Source organism: Paramacrobiotus metropolitanus, unplaced genomic scaffold, assembly GCF_019649055.1.
Source record: "Paramacrobiotus metropolitanus isolate TYO unplaced genomic scaffold, Prichtersi_v1.0 Parri_scaffold0000049, whole genome shotgun sequence".
Lineage (NCBI taxonomy): Eukaryota > Metazoa > Tardigrada > Eutardigrada > Parachela > Macrobiotidae > Paramacrobiotus > Paramacrobiotus metropolitanus.
Window position 1 is genome coordinate 562,952 of NW_026570269.1, and position 19,530 is coordinate 582,481.

A 19,530-nucleotide genomic window follows, 5' to 3' on the forward strand; every position below is an offset into this window, starting at 1 on the left:
CACTATGCAGTATGCTCGGCTTTATTGGATTACAATTAAACAAAAGTAGGTACAGGTACCTGCAGTATATTTGTATACTGCAGACAACAGAAAGAACATTTCAGATTCACTGATGAATGAATGGAAGCGGTTGTAGCGGTCACAAAACTGACGTTTCTGCGATTTGCATCGAATTACATAGTATACGAATATCGCAGTGATGTTATAATATTAATAATCACTAACTAACGAGTACCAAATGCGCGCCCTTGCAGTTTGCACACTCTTAAGCCCAAAAACATGGGTAGGCCTACAGAACGTACTCCATAAACTTTCGTTTTAAAATGCTTAAATTATTTCCACTTTAGTTTGGTTGGTCGATGCCGGTGAGTTGGATGTTAACTTTGTTGTTTTTGTACGCCTGATAAGCCGCTCGCATTTCCTCTACAGCGGGAGCAATTATAATAAACATGGCCGCTATTGTCACCCATCCAAAGACCATGTTGATCCAGTTTGAGAAAACAACATCAGTAAAGACCCCCGCCTGTAAGGAAGTGGCATTACGCACTACGAGATTTCTTGGCCGAAATGCATTGCAAGAGTTGCTTACTACGACCATTGCCGCTGGCCATACAATCGCCAAAATGAATGTGAACGATGTTCCCAAACCGTTGGCTGCCCATGCCAATTTCTTGAAAGTAGTGTAGACGCTCTGAAAGGTTGGACGATTGTCCAGTTTGTTTCCCTCGACCAAACCCAAATCACTGCGCGAAGAAAGCACATACAGGCACATTTGTAACAAAACTGTCTTATCACTTTCGTCATACTTTTGGTACATTTCCGCCCATGGATGCAATGGATTGTCAATGTCGTACGTGTAGTTCCAAATGTCGTGCACTTCAATGGGTGGTTTAGTGCAGTAGCTGACCAGTACGCAGATCAGCCCGCCTCCTAATATGGCCACCAAATTACCGCCGAGCATGGCGAAATCTTCACCGCTATTCTGGTAGAATGTCGATGGAGCCAAGCCGTTTTCCAGGCGGGCAGCCAATCCAAGCCAAACTGCCATGCCTAGCAAGTGCAAATCTCGTATAACCACAATTTTGAAAGGTTAGGACAAATGTGAAAGCTTTTACCCGCAATCAATCCTCCAATTCCCCCCGCAATCATGCCCTCCGAAGTCAGCCTCTCCCAGAACATACTCAAGGAAATCGGAATAACGGCTGAGCCGATCACCACTCCCATGAACTCGTACAACCAGCCCAGGCGAATTTTCAGTACATCTATCACAAGGGTCAATGGAATGAGGCCGAAACTGCACAGGATAAGGCACCAATTTTTTAACCCGTCCATGTACTCCGTGTACCGGCGGTATTCACCATGCGTCGGGCATTTAAAATCGGGTTTCACAGCCATTTTACTCTCCGATCGCGCGCTGTACAAAATTTCGTGTAAAATGTAATCATATTAGAGAATAGGCGAAGCGACAGTCTTACCTATCATCCAAACTGCAATCTTTGCATTTGGTTTTACTTTGACAATGGCACTGTAAAGAAAAGAACGATAGAATTAAGTTCAGTAAGAGCGGCGACTGTTGATATCCTAAATGTACAAGGTAGAGTACCTTGTCAACAGGGTTCGCCATACGGCCTCTGGCCTTGCCGCACAGAACGCACGAATTGATGTCGTCAACCAATCGGAACGGCTAAAGATTGTCATGGCTTATAAGAAATCAACAGCGAATTGCGAGAACCAGTAAGCGTTTGTCAGCTAACCTTCCAATAAACTTGGTACAAATCATGTACAATAATGGAAGTAACAGCCATGACCTCAGCGGAAGCCGTCGAAATGACGGCTAACAACAGCGCCAACAGAATGATGAAAGCGCCCTGCGTGCCTAATAGTGTTTGCGCAACAATGGCAGGTACCAAACCGGCGTCCTGGTCATCAGGACGCAGCATCGGTGTGCCACGCTCTGAGCTCAGCGACAAATATCCCAGGCCCATTGCTACAAAAGAAAAAAGACTACAATAGTTTATTTTCGTTTTGCGTGTCAACCCGGCCGCTTACTCGTTGACATGCCAAAAGGAACCGCAAACCACACCAGTCCTCCAGCTAAGTACCCGTACACGACCTGCCGCGGCTTGCTGGCTACAGCAATCTGCCAATAACTCTGATCGACGAAAACGGTACCAAAATTCCCTACAATATTGATAATGCCGAATATGAAGCCGGACTGCGAAATCATGGTGGGGTAGGCACGATCGCGGTTGCCTTCGGGACCGTTGATGCAGCTGATCAGCTCGTATACCGATTTTATTGATCCTGAAAGAAGTGTTAAGTGTTTGTAACAAAACAGTGGGTTGTTCAAACTTTCACAATATTTACCCAAGCCGTTATTGACATTTCGAACATAAAACACTTGGGAGGCAAAATACATGATGACCACCAAAATAATCCCAGCACAGCAGTAGGACACGTAAAATAATGCACCTGTGCAGAGAGCGGAGTGAATGCATATTTGACCTTTGACAGATGTTTGCTAGTTGCTACCCGTCTGTTTATTTGATTATTTACCCATTCCTCCAATTAAAGTGTAGCAAGAAACAATAATTGCAATGGCAATACTGGCAAAAGCCGCCGAACAGTCTTTAATCAGAGCCACGGCCACAGCCGCGCCTCCCGCCATCAACATGGCGGTGACAATCAGGTTCGTTGCCAGTGCAAAGCACACATAGACAATGTGTGTTGTTGATCCGAAGCGCGAGTGGATGACGCGGAGAAAGGTTTTTGCACCCGGTGCGCGTATTCGCAGTTGAATGGCCAACATAGCGAACAGGAGGATCTGAATGGTTGCACCCGACGCGTACCTGTAAAACAAATAGAAGTATTATAGCGACAGCTTATCCTAATAATTTTGAGGGATCAGCGCATTATGCACTACTCATTGATAATCTGAGCATGGGTCAAAACGTAAAAGGTGAAATGTGTGCCAACTCACCAAAATCCACCAGAGACACCAAATTTACTAGCCACATTGCTTGACTGCAGCAGTGTAGCCGCCCATGTCCTACAAAGGTCACCCATAACAGCACCTGCTTGCGTAGCTTCTCGGTGATGTAACCGCATTAACGGTAATCCTGTATGAGTACGTCATATGACCACAGTCATATTATAACTCATATACTGTACCATTGAGCCACAATCGTTGCGGCTGTCAGACCTCCCGAAATGGATCCACCGGCATCAAAAGCGGTTTCGATTGAATTCTGAAATGCACATATAATCCAATATAATTCAATTTGTCAAATATAATATGTAACTGATGTTAGAAAGTGCGCTTTCGCAGAAGGTCTACCAACTGCCACAAGTTACTCGATGGCACAAAATGCTTCCGTGCGTGTCCCTTGACTAAAGGTTCTGTCCCACTTAATCAGCGGTCACATTTAGGTGATGCAATTCGTACCGAATTATTCAAATGATTTTTTGTGATACCATAAAGCATATTTTTTAATGTGATAAGGATGTCCACGATCCTATTTTCCAAAGTGTTTAATATCGTGATCATTGTAACTTTTTACTGATTAAAATGCTAATAATGGTGAAACCAATTTGAAGTAATTACAATCGTAACGTGATCGTATTATAACCAATAAACGTTTGCTTCGTTATTCGTAGACTTTATAACATTTCTGGGTGCCTTCGTTTAACCGGCAGACCACGTAATACCTGAGTGGTTTGTTGGCTGATGTGTTATTGATCGACCGTGAAACACTCATATTAATTTTTGCATATCGCAGTTACTCAAAAGAAATATTTTGCGGTTATGTATGCGTAAACGGCATGCGATTCATGCGGTCTGGAGGTCTTATTTTCTGAATATAAGCGTAGTACTGTAATTCATACAGTCTGCTATCACGCATATTGCGTGGTTGCAGTACCCGAGGAACATTTGCTCATATTTAGAAAATTAAAAACAGCAACAGCGGTTTAGCTAGCCCATATTACATGTTAACGTTCAGTACCACAGAACCGAGCTGAAAGAAAACTATTGCATGTTACAAATAGCGGCAACTAACATTTCGTAATTAATTTGGTTAATGTGATGACTTTATCACTACGGTCAAGGCACATCATCAACATGGCTATGGCTGTCAACTGAATATCATAGCAAATCAGGCAAAGGCTGAATCAGGCAAAGGCTTATTAGCTTCCTCTTAAAACTTAGTTATTAGATTTCTCAATAAAATTGCTTTGTTTCTGTTGAATGTTACTGCAAAATGAGCCGCTTGCTGAAATTCAAATTATCTGTGTCCCCAGTAAACCTGTACGCATTAGTGGATTAAGAAATCCCCGGGTCATAAGTAAATACAGTACATATACCCGGTGCAAAAAAGGCGTTAAAGTTACAGGAAACCGGATATTCGGAATCTGTTTCAGATCGTGATAGATTGTGTGAACCTGATATGTGCAGCGATGAGGGTTCCTCCTTGGATATTTATTTGAAAAAGCCGTAATTACGCCTATTTGGTGACATTTGACTCTCAAGTACGTTAGGAAAGCTAAAATATCTCGTGCACGGTACACTTAATTTATAAGCCCGATCAATATGTAAGTGATACCTTTGTCAATGAAATTTTATCATTCTCGTATCTAGCTAGCTCTGACTCGTGGATAGCAAGCTACTATACGGCATATTCAAACAACGTTAAATGCTAAGAAATCTGTTTTGCGGTGAGACTTGCTTTTATTATTTTGTGACAACAAATTCACTTTGACACTAACCTTGTCACGGTAAACATACTTCCGGATCACCATAAAGCTTTCCGCCACAAGGATTGATCCAACAAGAATTCCCAGGAGCATAAGAATTGCTTGCCATAGTTCTATACTGGGTCGGAAGACTTCAGCAGATTTGATGGATGCGGCGGATTTATTGGCTAGCCGGCTGCATGTCTGTGTGGTCTTGTAGTAGGGGACTTTTGCTGCTGATTTGGCAGTTGTTGAGGTGCCAGCTGTAGTTGCTTTAGCGGACACTGCAGAACTGGTGTCCGTTGATGATTCAGTCTGCGTACTACCCGATGCACCGGTGGTCGAATCAGAGAATAGTTGGCTCGATGTATCAGTTGCTGATGGTGGTGTAGTGGTCAACCCGGATGTGTCGCCTGTGACACTAACGCCATTCGCCACTGTTGTCTGTGCGGCGGCCGGTGTGCCAGGATTGACCAGTTGCGCATCTGGAACGGCCACTTTATTGCTGAGGGTTTGTGCATTTGGCGTTATCGATGAAAAATCTGGCGAACTTGAAGCCACAATGGGAATTGTTGTATTCGCCGGTATAATTTGGAAGGTGGCATAATTAGCCTGGTGCAGTGTTATGGCCAGCAAAACGATAGAATTTGCTGTATACATGTTGGGATCTAAAAAATGAAATACGATGAAAATGAGATATTAAAGGAAAAATTAAACTGAACTCCCGATAATTGCTGTTACATTTGGGGTATACCGGCACTGCAGGTAGTCGGTCTTCATACTTAGCAAATCGACGGTATGGATAGTTGGGCAGTTACGCTGGTGTTCCCGTTGACGTATCGGATATCGACTGGGTTGCTCATGTTACGCCACATGTTCGATGTTCGATGAAGCCAATGGGAGATGCATAATTCAGACGTCGATGACAGAAATATGGTTTGTGAATGACTTTCGTTTTCTTAAGGTCCTTTCTCGCCATTAATGGCATAGGGGAAATAAACAATTTGACTCTCTAATTGTTACAAACGTAACAGCAGAGACGGATTGTCAGCAAAATGAATAAGCAAAATTATCAGCAAAATTAATAAATGTACGAGCCATACGCCTTCCACAACTGCTTAAAGTTTTCCAAGCAAATCGGATGTAAAGGGAACCTCAGTTTATAATTAATAGAGCTGGGAAATTATTTCAGTTGACTGACCAGAAAATTTTGTGGCCGCAGCCCGCTGCGACGCATACTTTGCAGTATGAATATATATTTGCGCAGTCTTCAAGAAATTGTTGCGGCAAAAATAATTACAGCGGCACACTGTCACACTGCAGTGAGCAGCTATTTAAGTTTGCTGACTCGCAAATATTAGGGACATTAACAATACTTAAATTAGTGCCTTGCTGCATGAACAAAATTTTGTTGCAAACACATTTGCCCAGAGAATGTACAGTAATGCCGAAGTAAAAATCGGTTGGTTATTAACTTATTTGATGGAAGTGGAGTTACCGTTGTTAAATCCGTGGGACTTCGGAATGCTGGTCAGTCAATCTTACTGTACGTTTAGGTACGTTTTTCTTGTACTTCATGTATGATATGTCATAGATTTCGAAACAGCTAAATTCTCTTTCATCGCAGATAGAGAATTACCGCGTATAGTCAGTTACCGGTATGTATTTGTAGAACTTCGTGTTTTGCCCAACATTCCTAGGGCTTTTTATTTTGTCCTTTGAGATGATTCCGACGCACCGTGACATATGAAATCGCAAATTTAATATTTGTTGTCCCGTGTCCTAGAGAGATGATGTTGCCCTAAAAACGCGTGCACCTATATATAATTTACTGAAAAGAAAATACTCATAAATCTTTTGTTAAAGCCACGCCTCAGTGACTTTGAGTGCGTGTATGTAGTCTCCGTTCAACGCATTTTTTTTGTGTTGTCTGCTTATCATACTACAAAATACAAGACACAGCAATTTGCAGGAGGGAGAAACGATGAACCTGACGACGGGCGTTATTTAACTGTATCGACTGGATATCTATACATGTGACGGGAACCGTACTCACTGCGCGTGATCCGCGGCACATCGACATTCCCCCACGAGTGACTCCTGGGATAATGCGCTCAATAAGCAGATAGATCAAACAAAACTCTTCGCAAATTTCTTGATCTACGACTCATCATCCAACTTGACAATAAAATTAATCGGTGACTTTGATCCGTTCATCGGCATTTACGGAAAGCATATTTACGTAATCCAGCCATCATGCATCCCATTTCTGGGAAAGTACACGCACAATGTACGAACAAAGACGATGGGAATCAATGCCTGGATCATTTATTGAACATTAGCGCATCCTTTCCGGCGTTAACTGCATTTTTTGCATTTATTCCTGACCGGCTAATCATATTCTGTCGTGTGTCGAATGGGATGCCGGCAATGTGAAAAAATGTATTACAGCGTCGTTATCCTTGGATGCAGCCTGATAGCCATGCATACAATATCCGCTGACCAGTGCGAATTGCGCTTTGTCCTGCTAGCACCTACGGCCATGAGTTCGCTGCTGGTCAGAGAAATGGAACGCAGTCTGACGACCGTGCAGCGCCGGCCCAATACACTCTACCAGTTGGTGGATCTATCGGCTAATGTGTCGTCTGCGCCGCTCAGCGGAACAGGCGGGAGGGTAATTGTAGACGAGCCGGAAGTTGGCCGGTTGGCCAGTTATTACTATGGAGTAGGAAAAAGTGCACCTTTTCTGGCACTTCCGCTGCTTAGCGAACCCATGGCGGTGGATGTGGCCGGCTTGGCCCGCGGTAAGGAGATGGCGCTGTAACTGTCTCGCCCACGTTAACAGCTTTCAGCTAACGCAGGGTTTTTCCTATACTGATTAAATTTGCATGCACAAATTCACGATTTCCCTTTTAATGCTAAGAACATGCTAATAAATTTATAGCAATATCCATATTTTATTTTGTTAAGCAATTGCCTTCTGGCGCCAGGATGATAATATTTGCATACGCGGTGCCTACAAGGTCACTAAAATTTAAACAATATGAAAAATCGTAGAAAACAACTTGCAAATATCGTAAAATATCTAAAACGGAATGAATAGTATGCCTCTGTAGCTAGCTGGTCGCTATCGTACGAGATCTTATTGCAAGATGAACAAGATGCTGTATGGCATAACTTTTCATTTCAATGGTATACACAATATATACGTCAAACCAGTTAAGTGCATGAAGTAAAAACCATAATTAAGCAAATTGCCATTGCAATGTTTCATCTTGTATTGTTAGATATTCCCAGAAATTTAATGCTTTATACGTATACCTGAAAACTGAAAGTGAACAACAGCTGTTTTTCATACGTACAAATAAAACTAATGAGTACGATCTAAGCGCGGTCACACTGGAGGCGGTGAATGTGCATCATTCACCCATTTGTCTGCAACAAACATGCATATAATATGTAGATTTACATTTGTCTAAACTTGGCCAAATAATACAAATATGTCAAATTATCCCGGCTAAATGGAACTTATTGATTTTTCAAATTCTGTCGCATGAGCCCCTATCACCACAGTACGTATCCAATACAGTATTAGCAAATAAACGCGCATCATTGTTTTCAGAATGGCGAGTCCCTGTGATAAGGAGGTAAGTGCGGTGAATATAGCATATTGCTGAATGTTTATAAAGTGATTATGCTTTTCCATGGTGAAAATTACTTCCTGTGCTAGTGTTTGGAGTAGTCGACGCAATTTGCGCCTGCCACCAGATGCCCTCGTGGTCAATAGTGAAATCGGATACATTGCCGACGTCGCTCAAGCCCTTCTTGCCTTCTTCCGACTGCACCTCTTCAGCAACGTTGCAATAATATGTGACGCCCAGGAAAAGGACATCTTCCTTCGACAAACCTGTGATTATTCCCTATTAGTCTTCAGACAAGAGAAATTCGATGTGATCTATGTGGAAATCCCGGAAAATCAACGCGGAAATGATAGATGTGGCGATGCGCTTCAGAAAGCGAAAGTTGCTGCGCGCGGTGAGCATCCTTTGCGTATATAGTAGATGTTGTAACATGTTGCGTTAGCTTTAGTTTACCCACTCCCGCAGATATTCCAGACATGTCATTTCTTGTAATCAGTTAATACCTTCCGTGTTCTATTGATTCAACATTAATAAAAAGAGAGTTTACATGTTCGGCAAATAACCAAAATGACAAAAATACGCTTATCATTTTCCTAGGAATTTCCTGAAGTAATACTGCAGTATAAGCTACCAGGTTCAGCTTTTGTATTACATTACATCGTTCCACAAGCAAAATATAAATATAACATCGCGTGTCATTTGCTTTTAGCGTTTACTTTCGTATTGCCGGATGTGTTGTTAAAGTCATGCTTGGTAAGATATCCAAGGATTCTCCGCTATAACATGCCCAGTTTCCCTAACAGCCGTGTGTGTAGGAAAGTGCAGCACAAATGGGCTTTTCGGATGGAAGTTATGTAAGTGGAAAAAATGGCGACACATTATGAAAATTTTCTCACTAGTTTACCTAACTTTCGTTAGGTTTTTGTTGCGGTTAAATCTCCGACAATAAAAGAATCCTTACTTGCGACAAATACGCCAACAAATACATCGGCAAATACGGTATCTGTTTCTAGCCAGTCATTCTGAATCGTCATGTCTGTTTGTCTGAATTGCCATTAAAGCCTTCAATTCTGACTTCAGGGTTTATCAACCGTGCCACCGCCAACAAACCTTTTTTCTCAAGTATTCTTTGTTTATTCCAATTCGGCGGCACTGGACGACATTACGGAGATGTCACAAAAACTTGCCAAAATTAAGATCAATCCAGCGCTGTTCTCACACCAAGTAAGTTGTCTCTCTAATGTACAACGCAACACATTGTAAATTAACGTTTGTCCCACTAAAAACCCCGTGCTCTGTAAATCGTTGCTGTTGCAGGAAATACTAACATTGGCGTCCGTTCAACGCACTATGGATTTATTTTCTAAGGTACCTTGCACATGGATTCTGCTTGTGTATTTTCATCATGTAAAAAACTATTAAAAATTTAGTAACTGAAGCCGTAGCGATGCTTTGCGAGATATATGTTTTCATGAGGATTTATAAAAAGAGTAAAGTAGTACCATAAAACCAAATTAAAATGAACCTATACAGGCTCTGGAGCAAGAACAGAGCCCAAAACAGTCCATTAACCACAACACCTGGAACTGTTCCATTCCTGCATCCTATGTTTTTCTTATCCGCGGCATGCAAAGTGCACTTTTGGCGTCCAGAAGGGCCGCATCGAAATCCCTGGTGACTTTCCAAAGAGTTGCCGCAGCCGACGCGGATGCTTCATTGGCGGTAAGGATTAGCTGAGCTCTGCATATTTTCGTTTGAGTTCCGGTACGAAGTTTGACCGAGCGTTTGTGCGTCATTGTGTCTCAGAGCTTCAGAGCTTTTTCGGCCAAAAGTGCATCGGTAAAGAAATTCTAGTGCTGAAGACAACTGTAAGCAAGAAAATGAAATTAATTTTCCCCATTTTCCGATTTGTGTGCATAAATCTTTTTGTATTAATCACACAATTCGCATCGATTCATTTTTCGGAATTTTCGGGGCACTCCGGCAGAGTTGTATCCCTTACGGCTACTTGTAAAAATTTACCAGGTTCTGCATCCAAGAATTATTGACTTTTTTGTCAACCTAACACTTGGAAAATCTGTACACCTTAAATATACAGACGAAGTGCATATTTTGCTTATTCTGTATTAATTCTGTAAGATCAATGTCACGACCACGAGATTTTGTAGGTGTTTGCCGAATTCGATCCGAGTAGCGCGCAGGGACTGAATGTGGTGATGGACCGAGACACTTTTATTGCAACATGGCCGGGTGGTACTTTTCCGCCGCCTAACGTGCCCTTCTGTGGCTTCCGCAACGATGCTGATCAATGCCAAGCAGCAGGTATACCCATCCCATATTAGCTAGTTTTATAAAGCTTATCGGACAAAGTGAACGACTGCAGCACCGATCGAGCAGCACCGTACTCTGTATAAGAACAACTGTAGTCGATCATCATAAATTTGTTCGATATTCATGCATAACTTAACATAAGGCATAAAAATAAAGTGCTAGGTAAATGTTCCAACTGGGATAATGATCGAGGACATAAATTAGGCAAAATCTATCATGTATTGCTTACATATTTACATTACCTGCCTGGTTTCCAGATAATACCATTATGGCCATTATTGCCGCGCCTTGTGTTCTGATCATCATAGGCATTGCTTACTTATTGCACCAGCGGAAAAAAGAAGCCGGGTACGCAATATGTACAGTAGTAAAAACTAATGAAAACGGGGGTGACATTGACTTAAATTAAAATGCAACTACCTTAGAGAAGAAACCAAGAAACCGGCTGTAGCGGCAGAATCCAACCAATTCGAGCAGCTGGACCCATCCAAATGGGAAATCAAAGAAGAAGAATTACGTCCGGCGATTAACCAGACGATGGCCAAATCGCTAAGGGCGCTGTCACGCATCTCCCTAAACGCCTCTGTCGTCGGCTCCACCGCAACGCAGATACAAAAGATGCAACCCGAAGTGCACATCTTTATGGGGCGTAATGTATGGGTCAAGTCCAGGGAATTGTCGTACAGTTTTGTTCCGGAAGGCGAAACACTAATCTATATTCAAAAGGTAAAACGGAGCTGAAATCCGTGGTGCTTACGTATTTAGCTTCCATAATTAAGCAAAAGGATTATTTAAGAAAATATATGATTATATACAATTTCGTTTGTGCAGAGTGCAGAGGACTAGTAATTATATCAAACTTGTACAGTACAATCTCGCAAGTTTTATATACGTATATCTACATAGTTTTTACACGTTATGCGTTACTGTGGTTAGGCACGGCGTCTCAATCACGCAAGTATGGCGCAGTTTTTGGGTGTGGTGCTATCAAGTGATCCCTTGGTGTACGAAATGAAAATGGTTATGGAATACTATCAACGAGGAAGCCTTCAAGATCTCATCGGACAGGAGGACATGGATTTTTCCTTTCCGCTGAAAGCCGTATTTATTCGTGACATTGTTGCGGTGAGCTGCATAATGCAACATCTGAAACATAATACGACATGTGATTTGCACTACTAGGGTAGTCTTTTCTCGTTACAGGCGATGACCTTTGTGCACAATTCTTTTATTGCCTGCCATGGCTCACTAAAAAGCCCTAATTGCTTAATCAGTGAACGATTTACAATCAAGATTACCGATTATGGATTAAATGTCTTTCCTGTTCATCCACCAGCCGTTGAAGCCGATGAATATCTGTACCATGGGCTTCTGTGGACAGCACCGGAGATTCTGCGAGGACCGATCATTCGTGTGCGCAAGGGAAGCAAAGAAGGGGATGTGTACAGTTTTGCCATTATTTTGCAAGAAATCCTCACCCAAACCGAGCCGTACTACGATTTCCAGACGAATTCTGCCTTATTGCCAAAAGGTCACGCACATGCGAGCCCGCACAGTAAAATGTCGTGTGCCTTGTCGTGTGTCGTGTCGTGTACTTCCTAACAGGCACAAACGTTTGCAACTTGCTAAGAGAATTTTTTTCGCAAAAACGGAAACAGTATTTTTAACTGGTGCATAAAAACGGTTCTAAAACAAAAAATCCTGTTAACTTGACACATGATAGGGTCCAGTGATACAATGATTCAGTTTAACGCAATCTACATAATAGGTTGTTTTTTTCCTTACATTCATTTTGTAATTTTATCTGGGCTCTATTAAAATTGAGTAATTTTCTTGTGCAGAAGTCGTCCACCTACTAATTCAGAAATCTGGAAAACCTCACCGTCCGGAAGTGCCATCTGATAAATGCTCACCGGAATTAATGGCCGTAATGCGCACATGCTGGGCGGAAAATCCCGCCGAACGTCCAACCTTCAAAGCGTTAGGCGCCACCCTGGACCGAACACCGGGATTTGCTGGCAAGCAGACCTACCTCGACTACATTCTGGGCAAAATGGAGGAGTACAATAACCAACTAGAGCACCGAGTGCGAGAAGCCACTTCCGGTTTGATTGAGGAAAAAAAGAAATCGGAGGAAATTCTTGCCCAAATGTTGCCTAAGTATGCATATATGCAGTTCCCACCTAGCTGCGCGCACATGACGTTGACAACGCTCGTACGTTTCACGGAATCGATCAAGGCGCTTATTTATTTATGGTTTTCGATTAACAGGGCCATATTGGAAAAGTTCAAGCGGGGAATAATTATTGAGCCCGAGTCGTTCGACCATGTTACGTTGGGGATTACCGCGATAATAGATTTCGCCATGATTGCCCACAACAGTACTCCGTACCAGATAGTGGCCTTCCTCAACGAACTTTTTATTAGATTCGACGCAGTTATAGATCGTTTTGATGTCTATAAGGTAATATAGAATGAATGTTGGTATTTAAACCTGTCTGAGTTAATAAATGGTTATGCAGGTTGAAACGATTCAAGATTCCTATGTGGTAAGGAACATTACAAAATGTTCAGTGCTATTTAATGCAGCCAGCGTAACACAGTACCATCATAATGGGATGACCTTTCTATTGTTCTGTTGTTTAAATTAACTAGAAAATTTTAAAGCCGTGAATCGTGAAGCTCGTGTGAATGGAAAACACATCTATTACCGTAGCTTTGATTATCTGTGACCGTTGCAGATTGCTAGCGGGCTTCCAGATCGAAATGGTCGCGCCCATGCTTCTGAAATCGGTACTACTTCGCTCGATATGTTGGATACCGTTAAAACCATTAAGATCAAGCATATGGAGAATCATGATGTGGAGATGAAAGTGGGAATTCATACCGGTAATCTAAGGGCGATTCTCTTACGTCAGGCCATTGTGCTCAATGACCTTTACGTGATGTGTCGATTATATCGATAAGCCTGTATCATAAAGTGCGCTTACTACCACAAAATCGTTGATAGGCATGCTGGCAGCCGGTGTGATTGGTTTGAAAGCACCCAGATACTGTTTGTAAGTAATTCTAAGTCAAGCAGCACCGGCAATAAATATAACGTATTATTATGCAAGGGTCATGAATTGTTTCCTTAATAGATTTGGAGATACAATCAATACAGCATCTAGGATGTGCTCTACTGGCGAAGGTATAATGCACGAACTGAGATGCATGATTAGAAAAAGACATTTTCCATGCCCACATTTTAATTAAACGGCGTCCTCTGTACAAAAATGCTCGAACTGTAGGCGCTGCTGCAATTCCAAAAATTTAACATGTAATTGTCTGCTTATATAATACTTCTATACATACTTGGTTTTCAGCTCAACGTGTACAAATCAGTGAATTCACAAAATCCTTTCTGGAAGACTACGACAAAGATAGGTTTAGCATAGCCTTTCGCGGTGAAGCGGAAGTCAAGGTAATTAGTGATATTACCAAAGAGTGCATGCACCTGTGTGCGATAAGTACAATTATTAACAAACTTAAAAACTACTTTCATAAAAGCATGGCGGTTGATGCTGAAACTGTTAAATCTAACAGTTTGTATTTGCAGGGCAAAGGGAAGATGCGGACATTTTATATTGATAAACCAGGAAGGTCATAGCAATATAAACGTTTGTTGGTTCTAAATTCTTTCTGTACAGAGATTCAGAACATTGCTTTACTGCTTGTTGAGAAATTTTTTATAACGCATTTGATTTGCCCGGGGTTGTTGGGCGGTCAGTTATATGTCTGAGAAACAAAAACAGTCTTAACTGTAACAACAGAATCTTATATATCAAATACATAGTTATATACCGTATTTTATATATCAAATACGTACATTTTTCAGGCATTAATTTAACGCTTTTATTATAGGGCAAAATTTACCATAAGTGCCCCATTTTTCCGGTTGAGAAATTTATTTGCACAATGAGAAAAGTGAAAAGCATTCAGCATTATGAATTTAGCGTTACAAAAAGGATTCCAGGTTTGGGACAGTGATTCGGCTATCGCAGAAGCTTCTTGGAATACACTTAAAAACATTTCTGTACGAGTAGTGTCGAACTCACAAAAAAACCGGGGTAAAAATGTTACCCCTGATGCTGTTTACTAAATAAAGGCATGACATGATTAAAAACCGGACAGGTCGAAACTCATAGAGCAAATCTTAGTACTCAAAAAACAAGCGAAATGCAGGAGTTTGCACGGCTGTAATTACGCATTTATTCTTTCTAAGCCGCGGCCATAACGTACTGTTCCCGAGGTGCTTCTTCGGCCGAGGACTGCAGTGTACCGCTATTCAAATGGAAGCGGTCAACGCCGACTTCCTTCCAGATACTGACCAAATCATCCACAAATTTGTCCATCATGGGCTCCGTATGGAACGGAGTCGGAGCTAATCGAAGGCGTTCTTCGCCGCGCGCTACAGTGGGATAATTGATCGCTTGCACGTAGTGACCGAAGGTGTGCATCAGCCGGTTGGATACTTCCGTCGACAGTTTGGGATCGCCAACCTAAGACACCAGATTGTATTGACTGGAAAACTGCAACACATTTTACGTATTGGCTCTGTGAACAATATGTGTATGAATTATAAAGAAACGACAGGCACACTGGTAAATTAAATCGTTGCTTACGTGGATCGGGATGATATGTGACGGAGTGCTCAAAGCCGGAATGTAAGCGGATTTCAGCGCATTACGAATGTATTTAACGTTCTCCTGGTGTCGAGCCCGTAATTGCCGGCCCTCTTCGGACGCCAGCACCCGGATGGCCGTCAGAGCTCCCACCAGAACGGTCGGGGGCAGCGACGTGGTGAAGATGAAGCCACTGGCATAACTACGAACGGTATCCACCAGAGTAGCGTCACTCGCAATGTAACCTCCAATATTGCCGAACGCTTTGCCTGCAATTGGCACACGCATATACACGTAATATAATCAATTACAAAACAATTTTTTTGAAAAGTCAGCGCAGATAGGTATATAATGTATGTGCAGATAGGTATATAAGCTTGATTCTAAGGACGGACATGTGTTAACGAATGTTCGATGCGAAGTAGCGTAAAAAGAGCCTTGAAATAGTTCTTACCAAGAGTTCCGGAAATGATATCCATTTTGGCCATGCATCCGTCGCGATCACCCACACCTCCGCCATTATCACCATACAATCCCACGGCGTGTACTTCGTCCACGAAGTTCAATGCGCCGTGCTCGTGTCCAATGTCACACATTTTTTCTAGAGGCGTGATCGCACCTGCCCAAACGAAAAATATATATCAAACCATAAAAACCTCATGATAGGAAAATTCCTTAAAATTACTTAACTTATGTGTACCGTACTTTTGCCATTGTCAAAAACTGAATGACAAGTATTTACCTGTCATACTATGGACCGTTTCGAAGGCCACAATTTTTGGCCTTCCTAGTTCAGAGTTGTGCAGTTTTTCCCGTAAATGTCCAGGGTCGTTATGGCGGAAGACATGCTTAGGCGCGCGACTGGTTCGAATACCATGGATCATGGATGCGTGATTGCCCGCGTCGGAATAAACATGCACGCCTAAATACGCAGAAATTGGCAGATGCTGAACAGAAGTGAACCTTGCTAAAATTTTTACGTTATTTATATTTCATAAAGAGGTGCTTTTTACGGGATGCAGTACTATTACTTTCACCCCGACCATTTTTCGTCGACCACCACCAACAACAGTTACCGTAGAACAACTCTGTATTTCTGGAATAATGTTACATAATGCATACCGGGGAGCATTTGACCCAGAGTGTGAAGAGTCGACTCATTGGCCACATAACACGATGTAAAAAGCAACGCCGCGGGTTTCTTATGCAGTTTTGCCAGTTCGCTTTCCAGTTCTTCGTGCATAGTGGAATTGCCGCTGATGTTGCGTGTTCCTCCAGCACCGGAGCCATGCTTCGACAAGGCGGTACTGAAAAAAAGAACGGATGTACTTTTAGTTGAGAGATACGTATCAAGAATAAAAACTTATGTATGCGCATTGCAAAAGACACTTGCTTTTTTTGCAGGTAAAAAGCCTTTTGCGCTGCCAGGTTATTATAATGTAATTACACTTCGCACAAGAAACTTGATAACTATTCCCGAGTAATCTTTAGAAGCAATCTCCCTGATTTATTCCAGACAGACTGCACGCGCCAACACACATACATACCTACATCTGATCTTGGACAATGTTCTGCTGCTCCCAGCAGTGGGAACTGGACTTTGTTACACTTTTCACCGACTTTTGCGACTACCGGCCGTTGGCGCCAAAATGTGTTGCATATTAATACCATATACATTGACCAGTTTAATTTATCCAAACGGTTTACAGGTAAATACATACATCAGTAACGCAAATATTGCAGTGTACGTACTGTTTTAAACGTTTATAAAATCGTACCAAACACGTATTACAACGACCAACAGAGAAAATGGCTCTTTCTATTGGCATTAAAACACACTTAAACTATAACGATCGTTTCCAAATGTTGCAAAGCTTATTGGATCAGTGCATGAATACGGTCACAATCCAAGTGTACATCATAATAATAATTATATACAGTTAAATTAGAACGATAAATGGGCTGTTGGTTTGTTGCGTTACAAATATGTGATGACGTATAGATATCAATTAAATTACAAAATATTTATAAATTTAAAGTCCGCTATCTAGAAGCTATAATAATTCTTGCAATAAACTCACTTTAGGGTGAAACTTCCAAGAAAAAGATGGACTTTTTTAAAACTGCTTTTACCTGACAGCTTCCAGTACTTTTGGATGACGACTCATCCCTAAGTAGTCGTTGCTGCACCAGACAGTAATGTTCTTCTCATCTCCGGTGAATTCGCGTCCATAGGGAAAATTTTGCGCACTACGATTGACCTTTTTAAAGATGCGATACGAATGGTCGTTCTTCTTGTCATCAATTTTCTTTTGCATGAACTTTCCGTAATCAAACGCTTGGGTGTTGTTAAAACTGAGCTGTTGTTTCTTTGATTCGCTTTCCACTGCTTTCGTTTTCTTCTGCTCTGGATCTCCATAATCTTCCACGCTAATGACCTCTTCGTTCTTAACACGCACCACGCTGATGCTGTTCTGCGTCAAGAAAGGGCATTTGCTGCACGCCGCCGGATTCGTCGCCAGTGTGTTGCTGGACACTCCTACAAATTAAACATTTCTGTAAATTCAAAAACATAATGCTAGTGACTCGTGAATACGTTCGACATGCGTATTACAATCTGCATATACTTTTTGAAAACTGATTTTGCACTGAATTCGAAATTTGGGAAGAAACTACTACACAAAGTGAACTTGCCGTTTGGTGCGCTGGTATGGGCGTGAATTTTTTGCATATAAGACGTGAAAACCGGGCATTTCTCTCCATAATACTTAGCTAAAAGGGGTCCGCAACTGCCGACTACACTGGATGGTAATCGGCTAAGCAGAGGGCAAGTCAGCTTCATTTTATTAATTTACTGTGAATGCAATAAATAATTTGTATGAAAATGTGAACGGGGCATTGGATTCGTTAAAGTTATTATTGCAGAGAAAACCGTTGATCGTCTTAACCAGGGCATGGATTAGCGAAAACAGTGCCTGTTTGTACAATATTTCACGCAGACAATGTCCGTCGCTATCGCCGTGTGGATCAGTTGACCTCGTGGACATTAGCCGCCACGTAACCCGCAACTGGTGCGATAAATTTCAAAGATACTAAAAAAAATGTATCCATTTAAATGAAACTGCTGCCTGTTGAATTTGTGCCATCCAATTGCAACAACCAAGATTGTTTTTTACCGGTTACATCGTATTTGCTATCCATGCAGTTTTACATAAGCAGGGCTTATTCACACTTCCACAGACCTGCGGTGTTGCGTTACAAAAACTTCGATTGTTTTTGCATTCTGGGCATTTCCTCAATACATTTATTTCCCCATCCAAACACCTGGCTGCATTAGCAGACGCCCTAGCGAGAAACGCAGCAACTATTTGTACATATTTTGAAATCGGTCGTACGTTGAATAACCCGATGCGTTTCTATAATATCACCGCACGCTGGTGCTTCTCCTAATGCAGCAAGGTGTCCGGAGTGCGAAATATTATGTGGTATTACTGTACATACTGTAATACCAAAGAACTCGTGCTTCTATGTACTATAAAATGCAGGAGAATCGCGTTAGTGAAAGCTCCATAATCTGTATAGACAGCTGAAATGTATGAATCTGTTTTTTAATAACTTTTATAATACTATGCATTGGCGGGAATTCCGTGAGGCAAATAAACCTGTACATGTCTTACCTCTTTGAAAGATTCTTTTGAAATATATCATATTACCACAACTGCAAGCACAAACAACTGTTATTATAGTCGTAGAACGCGTTCGGTTCGCTGAATAAAGATAAGATGAACTGCTAATTCAAAAAAAATACTTAGAATAGTGGAAATAATTGATATAAGTAAGCATGTGTATATAAATAATCCGTGTCCCTTCTGTTATATATGATACCGATAGCGTCTTTATTATTATGCTGTTGATCATGTTTTTGCTTTTCCTGTGGGGCTAAATCTCATGCACTTCAAATACCAAATACCGATTTCTGTTATCTTTTTTCTGGCAACAAACGGATGCTAGCAGCGAAAGCAAGCGTCACTTCCTTAATTTATCTTTGAATCCTTGAACAACACCATAAAATTTGATAAGTAATATTACTGCTCTGGTAAAAATAAGGATAAATATGATGCAATGCGGTTTGGCACAATAAACTAATATGTTCTCTTGTTTCA

At 41.6% G+C, this 19,530-nt stretch overlaps 3 protein-coding genes across 5 annotated transcripts; 1 reads left to right on the forward strand and 2 right to left on the reverse strand.

Annotated features, from left to right (window-relative positions):
• Positions 1–22: 22 nt before the first annotated feature.
• On the reverse strand, positions 23–5,498 carry LOC129591971 (uncharacterized). 2 transcript variants are annotated; one of them, XM_055487877.1, is made up of 13 exons: positions 4,765–5,498; positions 3,172–3,248; positions 2,981–3,049; positions 2,557–2,849; positions 2,368–2,472; positions 2,050–2,304; positions 1,755–1,987; positions 1,604–1,684; positions 1,476–1,525; positions 1,116–1,414; positions 807–1,050; positions 590–743; positions 23–523 (listed from the first exon to the last, which is right to left on the reverse strand). In XM_055487877.1, exons 1-13 carry the CDS (start codon positions 5,389–5,391, stop codon positions 344–346), a joined length of 2,667 nt encoding a protein of 888 aa, XP_055343852.1. In that variant the 5' UTR covers positions 5,392–5,498; the 3' UTR covers positions 23–343. The 2 variants fall into 2 exon arrangements, with proteins under 2 accessions (XP_055343852.1, XP_055343850.1); XM_055487875.1 differs by having other exon boundaries at positions 2,050–2,472.
• LOC129591970 (atrial natriuretic peptide receptor 1-like) lies at positions 5,482–14,440 on the forward strand. The gene is made up of 23 exons (XM_055487874.1): positions 5,482–5,667; positions 6,704–7,535; positions 8,354–8,378; positions 8,462–8,766; positions 9,082–9,125; positions 9,188–9,226; positions 9,291–9,371; positions 9,453–9,596; positions 9,690–9,740; positions 9,906–10,094; positions 10,541–10,694; positions 10,961–11,051; positions 11,129–11,429; positions 11,640–11,828; positions 11,907–12,234; positions 12,545–12,863; positions 12,975–13,167; positions 13,226–13,252; positions 13,445–13,592; positions 13,714–13,762; positions 13,844–13,893; positions 14,069–14,166; positions 14,302–14,440. Exons 2-23 carry the CDS (start codon positions 7,148–7,150, stop codon positions 14,350–14,352), a joined length of 3,264 nt encoding a protein of 1,087 aa, XP_055343849.1. The 5' UTR covers positions 5,482–5,667; positions 6,704–7,147; the 3' UTR covers positions 14,353–14,440.
• Positions 14,441–14,603: 163 nt separating this feature from the next.
• Positions 14,604–19,226, reverse strand: LOC129591922 (5-aminolevulinate synthase, non-specific, mitochondrial-like). 2 transcript variants are annotated; one of them, XM_055487803.1, is made up of 7 exons: positions 19,045–19,226; positions 17,501–17,906; positions 16,490–16,674; positions 16,110–16,289; positions 15,822–15,986; positions 15,368–15,636; positions 14,604–15,244 (listed from the first exon to the last, which is right to left on the reverse strand). In XM_055487803.1, exons 1-7 carry the CDS (start codon positions 19,073–19,075, stop codon positions 14,963–14,965), a joined length of 1,518 nt encoding a protein of 505 aa, XP_055343778.1. In that variant the 5' UTR covers positions 19,076–19,226; the 3' UTR covers positions 14,604–14,962. The 2 variants fall into 2 exon arrangements, with proteins under 2 accessions (XP_055343778.1, XP_055343777.1); XM_055487802.1 differs by lacking the exon at positions 19,045–19,226 and adding an exon at positions 18,062–18,336.
• Positions 19,227–19,530: the final 304 nt, after the last annotated feature.

Excerpts from the sequence above, each read along its gene's own strand:
- LOC129591971 (XM_055487875.1), bottom strand. The coding sequence starts at position 5,391 with ATGTATACAGCAAATTCTATCGTTTTGCTGGCCATAACACTGCACCAG. Across the intron at positions 2,850-2,980 it reads GGTGTCTCTGGTGGATTTTG|GTACGCGTCGGGTGCAACCA; the intron begins GTGAGTTGGCAC and ends TTTGTTTTACAG. Across the intron at positions 744-806 it reads TGGGCGGAAATGTACCAAAA|TGATTTGGGTTTGGTCGAGG; the intron begins GTATGACGAAAG and ends TTCTTCGCGCAG.
- LOC129591922 (XM_055487802.1), bottom strand. The coding sequence starts at position 18,209 with ATGAAGCTGACTTGCCCTCTGCTTAGCCGATTACCATCCAGTGTAGTC. Across the intron at positions 16,290-16,489 it reads TCTGGGTCAAATGCTCCCCG|GCGTGCATGTTTATTCCGAC; the intron begins GTATGCATTATG and ends CTGCGTATTTAG. Across the intron at positions 15,987-16,109 it reads AACGGTCCATAGTATGACAG|GTGCGATCACGCCTCTAGAA; the intron begins GTAAATACTTGT and ends TCGTTTGGGCAG.
- LOC129591970 (XM_055487874.1), top strand. The coding sequence starts at position 7,148 with ATGGGATGCCGGCAATGTGAAAAAATGTATTACAGCGTCGTTATCCTT. Across the intron at positions 9,126-9,187 it reads TGTTGTTAAAGTCATGCTTG|GAAAGTGCAGCACAAATGGG; the intron begins GTAAGATATCCA and ends CCGTGTGTGTAG. Across the intron at positions 9,372-9,452 it reads CAAATACATCGGCAAATACG|GGTTTATCAACCGTGCCACC; the intron begins GTATCTGTTTCT and ends TTCTGACTTCAG.